This window comes from Bos grunniens, chromosome 29 (genome assembly GCF_055505025.1).
Source record: "Bos grunniens cultivar Pamir isolate PY7600 chromosome 29, Bosgru_T2T1.0, whole genome shotgun sequence".
NCBI lineage: Eukaryota > Metazoa > Chordata > Mammalia > Artiodactyla > Bovidae > Bos > Bos grunniens.
In genome coordinates, this window is record NC_141193.1 from 33,765,222 (window position 1) to 33,777,370 (window position 12,149).

At 39.6% G+C, this 12,149-nt stretch overlaps 1 protein-coding gene across 9 annotated transcripts in view; it reads right to left on the reverse strand.

Moving 5' to 3' along the window:
- Window positions 1-4,841: 4,841 nt before the first annotated feature.
- Window positions 4,842-12,149, reverse strand: part of ALG8 (ALG8 alpha-1,3-glucosyltransferase) — a 28,050-nt gene continuing 20,742 nt past the window's right edge. For 6 of the 9 annotated variants that reach the window (XM_086385782.1, XM_086385777.1, XM_086385778.1 and 3 more), the window contains 5 exons: window positions 10,206-10,345; window positions 8,573-8,712; window positions 7,210-7,307; window positions 6,813-6,885; window positions 4,842-5,472 (listed from right to left, as the gene is read on the reverse strand). In XM_086385782.1, the coding sequence (XP_086241908.1) occupies window positions 5,241-5,472; window positions 6,813-6,885; window positions 7,210-7,307; window positions 8,573-8,712; window positions 10,206-10,345 (683 nt within the window). In that variant the 3' untranslated portion in view covers window positions 4,842-5,240. Of the gene's footprint in view, window positions 5,473-6,812; window positions 6,886-7,209; window positions 7,308-8,572; window positions 8,713-10,205; window positions 10,616-12,149 lie in introns of those variants that run through there. The other 3 variants (XM_086385785.1, XM_086385784.1, XM_086385781.1) reach the window with 3 other exon arrangements.

Here is a 12,149-nt window from a genome sequence, read left to right on the forward strand (position 1 = left end):
CATATATTTAGTATGTATTATGCTTTAAAATTTACATAAATTGTACAATTCAGTGTTTCTGTTTTCTCTCACTTTCATCATTCCACATGTTTTGAGAGCCATCCATGATGATATAAGATCAAGCTCATTCCTTTTGATTACTGTATGATATTCCATTATATAAGTAAGTTACATTTTAGTCACCCATTAACCTTTTGATGGATATTTAAGTTGTGTTCCATTTCTTTTTGATTTACTTAAGACTGTAGTCCACAGTCTAGGGTCTAGAGAAGCTTTGGGGTATGTTAACCAGGACTAAGAGACATACAAGAATATTATATTACAAGGAGTAATATCCATTAGTAATAGCCCCAAACTAGAAACATTTAAAATGTCCATTAAGAGCAGAATAGAGGATAAATTGCCATGTTTTCATTCAAAGGTATATCCAGTGTGATGAACTTAAAAAAAAGGATCATGTTAAAAAAAAGATTAAAAGATCAGAGAAAAAGAGATGTTAGAATACAATAAATGATCCCATGTATAAAGTTCAATATTAGGCAAATATATACTATTTAGAGATATCCATATTAGTAGTAAAATTATAAAGAAAAGCATGAGAAGGATTAACACAAATATTTAGAATATTTAGTTACCTCTGTGGGATCTTCTTGGACCAGGAATCAAACCCATGTCCCTTGTGTTGTCAAGTGGATTCTTAACCACTGGACCACCAGGGAAATCCAGTAACTTTTTTGGGGATAAATTAAAATTTTAACTTTTTAAGTTGTGGTAAAAAACATAACATTAAATTATCATCTTAACCATTTCTAAGTGTATAGTTCAGTAGTGTTAAGTATATTCACATTGTTGTATAACAGATCTATAGAACTTTAATCTTGCAAAACTGAAACTCTCTATCATTGAATGCTAATCCCTTTTCCCTCCTACCCCCAGCCCTTGGTAACTGCCTTCCTTCTTTCTGTTTCTTTGATTTTGACCACTTCAGATACATAGGAGTGGAATTACAGTCTTTTGTGACTGGCTTATTTTATTTAGCAGAATGTCCTTGAAGTTTATCCATGTTGTTCCATGTGACAGGATTTCCTCCTCCTCCCTGGTTTTTTTGGCCTCACCACATGGCTTACAGGAACTTAGTTCCCCAACCAGAGATGGAACCCCAGCCCTTGGCAGTGAAAGTGTGGAGTCCTAACCACCGGACCAGGGAATTCCCAGGATTTCCTTTCCTTTTAAGGCTGCATAATACTCCGTTGTAAAATGTATATGCAACATTTTTTATCTACCTGTCCATCTGTTGATGTCCATTTGGGTTGTTTCCACCTCCTAGCTATTGTGAAATAATGCTATAATGAACACAGATATGCAAAAATCGCTTCAAGATACTACTTTGAATTCTTTTGGATATATACCTGAAAGTGGGATTGATGATTCATACGGAAATTGTATTTTTTGAGGAATCTTCATACTGTTTCTCCCCAATGGCTGAACCATTTTGCTTAAGGGTTCTATTTTCTCCACATTCTTGCCAACACTTATTTTCCATTCTTTTGATAGTGACCATCCTGTAAGTGTGTGGTTTTGATTTGCATTTTTCTTATGATTAGTGATGTTGAGCATCTTTTCATATGCTTGTAGGCCATTTGTATATGTTTGGAGAATTATCTATTCAGTCCTTTGTCCATTTTTAAATTGAGTTGCTTGGTTCTTTTTGTTGTTGGGCTGTAGAAGAGACCTGTATATTCTGTATATTAATCCCTTATCAAATATACGATTTCCAAATATTTTCTTTCATTCCATAGGTTGCCTTTTCACTCTATTGCTTTTTTTTGAAAGTGAAAGTCGCTCAGTCGTGTCCAACTCTTTTGTGACCCCATGGACTATACAGTTCACAGAATTCTCCAGGCCAGAATACTGGAGTGGGTAGCTGTTTCCCTTTCCGGGGTTCTTCCCAACCCAGGGATCAAACTCAGGTCTCCTGCATTGCAGGTAGATTCTTTACCAGCTGAACTACCAGGGAAGCCCTGTTTCTTTTGAGGCATAGTCCAATTTGTCAATTTTTGCTTTTGGTGCCATGTTTTTGGTGTCATATCCAAGAAAATCACTACCGAATCTAATGTCCTACAGCTTTCCACCTATGTTTTCTTCTAGGAGTCATCTTCCTGGCTCTTACATCTCTCTAGACACTAGAATATAAATTCTTGAGTGCAGGAATATGTCTTTCTTGTTCACCTTTTGATCTCCAGCACCTAGCACAGCATATGACACTCAATAGGAACTCAGCAAATATTTGAAGCAAGAATGAATTGCTTTTCAAACTTTAGGAAGGATAAAAAGCGGGTAATACCTAGCATAACACCTGTTATGTAGTATGCTTTCAGTAGAAAGGGCCACAATGTGTGGGACCTCCCCTTTGTGTATCCTTTGAAGGGTTGTCACGATAGGAATAGAATATTATTGGAAAAGACTCTGATGCTGGGAGGGATTGGGGGCAGGAGGAAAAGGGGATGACAGAGGATGAGATGGCATCACCGACTCAATGGACGTGTTTGAGTAAACTCCGGGAGATGGTGATGGACAGGGAGGCCTGGCGTGCTGTGATTCATGGGGTCGCAAAAGTCAGACACGACTGAGTGACTGAACTGAACTGAACTATGGTTTCAGAGATCAACTGGTAAGTTAGAGGAAAAAAATATGAATTCAGCATTAAATGCCTTAAGAAACAGCTGCACATGTGGAAGGAGATGCTTTACACAATGTTGAACACCTCAACACTGCCTAATCAGCTATCTATTCATTCAGGAAAACTGTAAAAAATGAATCCTCCCTGAGTGCTCTTCTGAGAGGCTCTAGGATTCTGTACGTAGGTATACTATGGGTCCAGTCCTTTTTATAGCTGTCTTATGTAACCTGCTACAGTTGCTGATGGACAGTACACTCTGTGCTTCAGAGGATGTTAAGGTGATAACAGGATGAAGCACTCTTTGCTTCAGATGGAGAAAATTAATTTGACAACAGGATGCTCTGTGCTTTGGACAAGCTGGTCCCTTACAGTTAGATGTGTATCTTAGCAAGAATTTTAATGAACCCAGATTCTTGCATCTTCCTATACGCAGAAGAGCACTAAAATTATTGAGATGTCTGTTCTTCGTGACTAGCAGTAATCTTTTACCAAAATGTATACTTGAGTGCATGTATTCTCTAGCCCCAAAGTCACATATATACTTGAACCTCCCCCCTCCTCTTCAGAGCAGTTCTCTCAGAGTTACTGAGAAGCTATTTCCTAGGCTACAGCCTTTACTACAGTCCCTGAATAAACCTGAAACAACTCCTATGCTGCGTGTGTGTTTTTCAGTCAACACTTCTGAGACTGAAAAAAAACCCAAAAACATTTACTGACCTTTCTATAAAGTGGAAATGCCGAATACAGGACTTTATTGTGAGAAACTAAAGGCTGTATTGATTCAGGGTTTTGAGGTTTGTAAAATGGTTCTAATTTCAGTTGTCATTAGCACAGTAGCTCACGTCTTTGGAGCACAAAAAAGCAGGTAGGTGGGCCGAAATAATTTTTTATTTTTACCATGATTATACTGGAAGAGTAATTTTATCTAACTGCTTAAGAGTAAAACATCTTTTTCAAAGATTTTAATAGAATGTTTTTTCCTCCCATTAAGTGCAAACGGAAACTGCATGGACTACGCATAGGGGGCAATTCTCTCTGACACTGAAGTGCTCCCTTTACAAACAGTAGTTTCTAGGTGGGAATTATTAACACGGAGAACGATGCCAGTGTTGGGCTGGAAAGAGGGCATCTTCTTCCCGCCCAGTTCTGGCTCTATCTCCTCAACCTGGGAAAATGTATTGTGATCAAGAATACCAAGTCCTTCCCACTTTTCTTTTCCTTCCACTTGTTAAAATTTTGGTACACTGCATATAAAATTAAACAGCCAGTAAAAAATGGGCTTCACATATATCTTATTTGTTTAAATTTTGATAGTAACTTTGCTTGTTTTCACTTACAGATTTCAGAACATTTTGAAGTTGAATCTTGAAGTGCAGACAATCAAGCGATAGGGTATAAAAGTCAGCAGAGAGAGGGAAGAAAGGAAGTGGCAGGAAATGAAAGGAAGCAGAGGTAGGAAATAGCACAGCGCACTGGGAATTCTGTTGGGACAGCTGGAGCACACGGCACAACGGGGAACTGTGGGGAGGAAAAGAGGCTAGAGAGGCTGTGCTTCCCCCCTCCTTTGGCAAATATCCCTCATCTCTGAATGAGACTCAAAAGAAGACTTGGAAAATAGAATGAATTTAAGAGATGGATAACTGGATTAGCACCCCAGGATTCTATTGACCTTGGACTCTCTGATCTTCTTAGGGGGACAATGGGTAAATAAAATGTGAAGGTTCCTAGTGACAGCTAGATAAACGTTGGCTGAATTGGAATGTGCTGCAGATATTAGGCAATCTGGGGTCCTGGTTAAAGTGTATGAAGTACTCTCAAGGTACGGGGAGGACTAGATTGGGCTGGGAAAAAAAAACAGTTAAGACTGTTCACACAGGAAAGTTTAAGGAGTGACCCTACCGAATTTGGAGTACTTGCTTTTAGAATAAATGAACTGTAGAAGATGTCCTTAACTCAATGTAAGAGCAGAGTGGCTTATAATCTCCGCTGACAAACCGAACAGTTCATTAAATATTGTCTTTGTGAGTACTGTCGATGCATAATTTCAATGGAATAAAAAAAGCACCTCCTGGAACAAGGTGTACAGAATGGGGATTAGTGCACACCATTTGTTGTGTGCACACCAATAGGAAAATGGAGCAGCTGGAAATAATCCAAAAAGTTTTTTGTGCAGAAATACAAAATAGTATTTTATTTATACTTCCCTTAGCACATGATCTTAATTATGCTTTATATCCTGATGATGGTTATTATAGGCTACAAAAAATCATGCTGTTGATCAGATTCCCTTCTTGCCTAGAGCAAGCACAGCAGTCTCAATGACAATTTTAAAAGGGGAAGGCGAGATTTGTTTCAGATGTATTTCACTGCTTATGGAGGACAAGTGGCTTCTCACCATGGTGACAATCAGGTTGCTAGGCTGGGCAAGGCCAAGTTTACAAGAATGGTCCTCCCACAGATTTACTGAAATGAATGCTTCATGCTACCAGCAACTTTCTTCAAGTTCTGATTAACTTCCCATGAAATAATTGCTTGGAATACATCCAAGCAGTTCCTTTACTCATTGCTTCTTTGTCTTGCCGACAGGAGGGTCAGTCAGTACGGAAACATACAGTTTGAGCCAAGCATATGTGATGCCCACTGCACAATACACTGAGGTCAGTAACAAAGGGATAAACGGGTACTTCAGGTTCCAGGAGGTGAAAGGGAATACAAATTCACAGAAGACTTCCAGAGGTCCCAGGCCAAGGAGGTAGAAAGTTTCCATCCAATTAAAAAGAGGCTTTTCTTTTCTGAAGAAAGAAGGAGAGAAGTCTGACTTTAGATGAGTCATTCTGCTTTTGCAAACATTTCTCAACTAAAGCTGCCCAACTGCACTGTCTTGATGTGCAGTGCAGCTAAAGCCAGAGTCAAAAGAATGCAAAAAATTTCACATTTAGAGAAAAGTGATAAAACTATATAATTCTATTAACTCAACAATCCAAATTATCCAGTCATCATCGATGCTGTCACTTAGCTGAAGTTGCTGAGGGAGAACTAGCTATGCATTTGGAAGAGGGAAGGGGGCTGGATACTGTGATGCTGGAATAAGAATATGGTAATCAGTACATAATTTTTGTTTGGTAAAGTCATATACAATTTGTTAACCATTTTTTATTGTAATTAAGTAGTAGTAAGTATATTGATAATGTTGTGTAACCATGACCATCGTCCACTTTCAAAACATTTTCAACACCCTAAAAAGAATCTTTGGAGACAGTAAAGCAGTAATAGCTCCCTATCCAGCACCACCACCGCTCGCTCCCACAGGTCCCTGTAACCACTGATTTACTTTCTGTCTCTATGAATTTGCATAGTGTAGATATTTCATGGCAACCCGTTCCAGTACTCTTGCCTGGAAAAGCCCATGGATGGAGGAGCCTGGTGGGCTGCAATCCATGGGGTCATGAAGAGTTGGACGTGACTAAGCGACTTTACTTTCATGCATTGGAGAAGGAAATGGCAACCCACTCCAGTGTTCTTGCCTGGAGAATCCCAGGGACGGGGGTGCCTGGTGGGCTGCCATCTATGGGGTCCCACAGAGTCGGACACGACTGAAGCAACTTAGCAGCAGCAGCAGCAGCAGCTATTTCATATAAATGAAATCATACGATATTTGTCCTTTTTGTGTCTGGCTTATTCAGAGTGATGGAATATGAGTAATTTCTCCTGCTATTGCTGATATTCAGAGAAGGCAATGGCACCCCACTCCAGTACTCTTGCCTGGAAAATCCCATGAACGGAAAAGCCTGGTAGGCTGCAGTCAATGGGGTCGCTAAGAGTCGGACATGACTGAGCGACTTCACTTTCACTTTTCTCTTTCCTGCATTGGAGAAGGAAATGGCAACCCACTCCAGTGTTCTTGCCTGGAGAATCCCAGGGACGGGGGAGCCTGGTGGGCTGCCGTCTATAGGGTGGCACAGAGTCGGACACGACTGTAGTGACTTAGCAGCAGCAGCAGCATTGCTGATGTTTTGTAAGGTTGTGATATTACCACTAATACTTAAAAAATTAAAATGTAAAAGACTTAATCATTTAGGAGTAAACATTTCACAAGAGTAAAAAGAATTTTAAATGTACTTTTTTAGATTACCTGAACAGAGTCTTCAGTGAGGAAATACTATAGATGGTAAACAGTAACATGAGTATGATTTTAATGGGAAGTTCTGTTAAAAGAATAAAAAGGTACATATGATGATTAAGTTGGTAAGAGGAAAGTTTATGATACTTTAGGGAATACTTAAAGGAATATAATCACACTGACATAGCTATATAGTGCTAGGAATGCTTTTTGAGCTTAACTATGCATTTTTGTGACATCTAAAGATACTGAGAATTAGGGATATATTGGAGGTTTTATTTAAAAGAATGGATGAGCTCTCTCTTTCTAAGAGACTTTAAGGTAGTTTAAATCAGATAGCACTGATCTGCAAGCGCTGATGTAAAGGCATGACAATCAGATAGATCTCTCTTAAAAAGAAGCTATTTACCTGGTGCAGTGAAGAGCAGAGGGAAGAGGGAATAATGTCCTGTTGTGGTCAGAATCAGAAAAATTGAAGCATCTACTGCTTTTCCCACCGATAAGAGGCTAAAAATAAAAATTCTCAAATAATTCTTAGTGTAATTCATTAAAACATCAAATGAAGCTTATACTTGCAAATAGCTATACATATATATATATCATATTATTTCTAGAACTGGCTTTGCATAAAACATATTAATCTTTGCTACAAGTCCAATTCAATTGAGAATATTAATTTTTTAAGTGGGAAACTTGAAGCAATACATAGAAGAATGTACTACACTGAATCATGGAACATTCAAAAAAGAATCTTGTCTCTCTGAGTAACTGCCTCCTCAAAGAAAGGAATATTGTGGGGTTGGGAGCTGCTTAATGGTGGTAGACAGGGAAACTGGACTTGAGAGTTTTATTTCCAACCCTATAGCTCTTCTTTGGGACAATGCCCCACATGTCCTGGTGTTCAATTAGAATTCTAACTAAAGACATTAGGAATTTTGCCCTGTTGAACTCAGACAAGACATGTACTGATCTGACATATTTGCTTAATGTTCTTTCAGAGCTTAAATGACGTCTCTCAGGATTTAAGAAAAAGCTTAAGAAAAGGGCTAATTCTATTACCATCTATGTAACTGGGTTTCAGTTGTATATAAAATAGACACATTGTGCTTTTTTTTTTTTTCCCCAGCATGGCATAGTGAAAAGAACTTAAGATTCACTACGGTAAAATTCAGGTTAAAGTCCTAATCCTGCTATTTGCTAGCTGTGTGACTTTGGATAAGGCAAACTCTGAGCCCCAGTTTCTGGGGCTTTATAAAGACAGGGGATAATCATTTATCCTAATTATCTTATAGGCTGTTGTGGGGCTCAAAAGAAAGAATACAAAAGCACAAAACAAAATCCCAACAATCAACAAAAACAGTTCTGAAAACTCTGAAGTGCTGTGTGTATGCTAGGTATTATTCCATAATGGACTCACTCCTTACTTTGACTAAACAACACCCAACAAGGAATTGTGGGCGTGATGACATCAAATACCACGTTTTTTCATACTACGCTGCCATTCAAAATTCAGCAGTAACAGGCTGGTATCATGACTCTTAATTACCACAAGACCCCTTACCAAAAAATGCAGAGACAATACAGGCAGTTCTGCATAGCTTAGAACTGTCACAGGTCCAAGGATCCCAAGTTAAGCATCACCATTCTGTCCAGGTATAAACCTTTTCCCACACATCTTTGCCTATCCCACTGAACATGTCAAGGGACAGATCAGATGGAAAACAACAGGGTCACTGTGAAATATGCCAGAAGTGCTCACTAACTGAGCTTACCTCATTGGGAGAACTGCGAGGAGAATGGCTTTTTCATGGACGTGCCAACCAAACATGAAGGAGCTCAAGGCACAAAGAATCAGACATCGGAGAAAGCCTCTGGGCCCTTGAGGTTTACACCAAAGACAGAAAACAGAGGGCTAGAAACAATAGGCAAAGATAAAACTTCAGTATCATTTAAAATAGGCTTTATTGAAACATCGTTAGGTGAATATAATTTACATCATCTCTGAAAAACAGTAGCTCATTATTCTCCATCAAACTGAGATAATTTGCTTTGTGAACAGTCCACTAAAAGTTAACATAGAAACACTACTCAGAAAAAGGCATTTGGAAATACATATTTAACTTGTTAAAATTAATTCTACTCATTGACATTAATAAGGAATGATAAGTTCTAGGATAGCCAGTATAACCCCCATTACACCTTCATAATTAGTTAACTAATAGTCACTGAACTTATTAGATCAAACTACAAAAGTTCATCGATATTGTGGAGCTAATAATAAATTAAATGGGAAATGGCAACCTACTCCAGTGTTCTTGCCTGGAGAATCCCAGGGATGGCGGAACCTGGTGGGTTGCTGTCAGTGGGGTCGCACAGAGTCAGACATGACTGAAGTGACTTAGCAGCAGCAGCAGCATATTAATAAACAAACACCAGGGACTTCCCTGGTGGCCCAGTGATTAAGACTTTGTCGTCCAATGCAGAGGGTGGGATTCAATTCCCACATACCTCGTGGCCAAAAAACCAGATCACAAAATAAACAATTTTGTACCAAATTCAATAAAACTTTAAAAATGGTCCACATCAAAAAATCTTAATAGTAATAAGCAAACATCTAACTCTGTGAGCTGGAGTAGTGTAATTTACAAGCAATCCAAGGCCTTCCACATGCAGCTTACAAGGCTGAAATTTTAGGAAAAAGTTTAACCTCAGTTAGAACATGTGGATAAATAGGCCAACAGAGCTTAATTACCTACCAGTACTGCCATGCAATTAAGTGGGGTCAGGTGTCTTGTGAGTAGGCTTGATTATTCAGAAACAAAAATTAAAACTGAGTGTAATTAGGTATGACTGAGTTATTTATATTGACTTCTACTAAAATTATATCATGAAATTGAGTTCATCATGATCACTAACAAAAACAACTTTGAATGATGCCTATAACAGCATCTGACTCATATAAGATTCTTATCCGATGCTCAAACAGCCACTGTGGCATCTCAGCTCATTATCAAGACAAAATATCCAGGCAGTCCAGAAAAATTTAGACTTTTGATCAGTTCACCATGGAAGAAAACAAAAACCTGATGTCCTTACTACACTGTCCTCTTTCTCCACGGTGTGGTCCAGGATCCACCCCTCCCCGGGCTTTTCATTCTTCTTCATCTGATGGTGAACAGATGGTCTATTAGCCTTTCGTGAGGACCTCTCTCAAAGAGGCTTTACTAGTAATCCTTCCTTATGGTGTTCAAAGTTACCCTAAGAATTGCTAGGAAATGCCTCAATCTGCAGCAGGATTACAGGCATGGAATTTATCCTACAGTTAGGAAAACTTGAAATTCAACCAGCCACACACAAAAAAAGGAGAGAAAACTCAATAAATGAGGACCACGTGTGAATTCTTACCAACATGGCAATCAGAGTGCAGATAAAGGTGGCCAAGGGAGTCACTGAGGGAAGGACTGTGTGTTGGAACTGCTGAACTAAACCACTTGTCATTGAGGCCTTGGGAATCTTGTTGGGGTCAAGAAGTTTCAGTTCTAAACCTACAGAGTAAACAGACATTTTGTTTTGATCAATGACACACCATGTGTTATGTGGCTTCCTTGGTGGCTCAGCTGGTAAAGAATCCGCCTGCAATGCCAGAGACCTGGGTTAGATCCCTGGGTTGGGAAGATCCCCTGGAGAAGGGAAAGGCTACCCACTCCAGGGTTCTTGCCTGAAGAATCCCATGGACAGAGAAGTCTGGCGGGTTACAGTCCCTGGGGTTGCAAAGAGTCGGTGACACTTTCACACTGTATTTTACCAGTCAATTCCTTGAGGAAAAAAAGAATATGCCACTAAATCTTATGACTGCTTCAAGGTCAAGATTTCATTAACTCAGTCCCACAATATTCTACCTAAAATGCCTCTGGTTTACAATGTGGTTGTCTATATTGGAACAGGAAACCTTGCTGGCAGGTAGCATGGACAGCAATTTGCTATCATCTCTAAAATGAAGCAAGCTTTCTCAAATACTACCATGTCACAAGCCAGCTTTGAATCCTTCCTTGACTATGGGATAAAGTCCATATTCCTAAGCACAGTCCACAGTATCTTCCATGATCTAGCCCCTCCCACCTTGCCAGACTCATCTGCTTCACCTTGTTAAATATAGTTCGGCTGCAATGAGCTGACATACCCCTCAGATACCTGTGTCCCTCTGCACAGACTACTCCTTTTGCATAGAATGGCCTACTCACTCTAGAGCTAACTCCTAATTCACTCACCTAAGAAAGCTCCTAACTCAGGAAGTAAAGCTGATTTTCTTGTGGGTTAAGGTGGTCTCTTATACATGTTGCACTGTATCTGTTTATATGTTCATTTACTCTCCTACACTGGGTTCCTTAAAGGCAGGAATGACAATTTATTTCTATGCCCAGCACATATCATAACATTCCAAGAAATACTTACTAAATGAACCAAGTCCAAGGATAATGATGCAAGCCCCAGCCCAAACAAGCTAACAGAAGAGTCAAAGATGGTCTGAGCACCTGAATGGCTCCATCTAATGCCACTGAAAATTAGTGAAATGTGAGAAAAGTGTAGACTACTAAAATACTTTCTATTCATTCACCTCTTCCCTTTTGACTTCAGCCTGCAGATTCTCTCTTAAAGCTAATAATTACCTGCCTGAAACAGAATTACCTAACCTGCCACTGGCTTTCCATTCACAACATTCTTGAGGAGACAGATACACAAGATGAGGTACAACAGTTTCCTGACTCAGATAAGGCAAGTGGCCCCTGTACCTCATATTATGCCAGTCATTTAAAGTTTTCAGAAGTGTTAAGAACTTACTTTATAAGATGCCAGATATATCAAGGCTGGGCTCAGTGGGTGAGTGAGAATACCAAATTATGATTTCCCGCAAGTACGTGTCCAAAACAGTAATAGCAGCCGCCATGTATTAAGCACCTGCCATATGCCAAGGGCTTTGCAGCCATTACTTTTAGCTCCTTGAGGCACACAAAGATGAGTGACATGCCTAAAGTCACACAGCTTAGGTGGAAGAATCAAATCCAGTGCTGTCTGGTTCCAAAGCCCCTGCTACTGACAGCCTGGCATGTCTTTATTGTTGCATTTGCTTCTCACAATAAGTTGTTACATTTTAAGGGTTGTAAAGGTAGGCTGCAGTCCATGGGGTTGCTAAGAGTCAGACATGACTGAGCGACTTCACTTTCATTTTTCACTTTCATGCACTGGAGAAGGAAATGGCAACCCACTCCAGTGTTCTTGCCTGGAGAATCGCAGGGATGGGGGAGCCTGGTGGGCTGCTGTCTATGGGGTCGCACAGAGTCGGACACAACT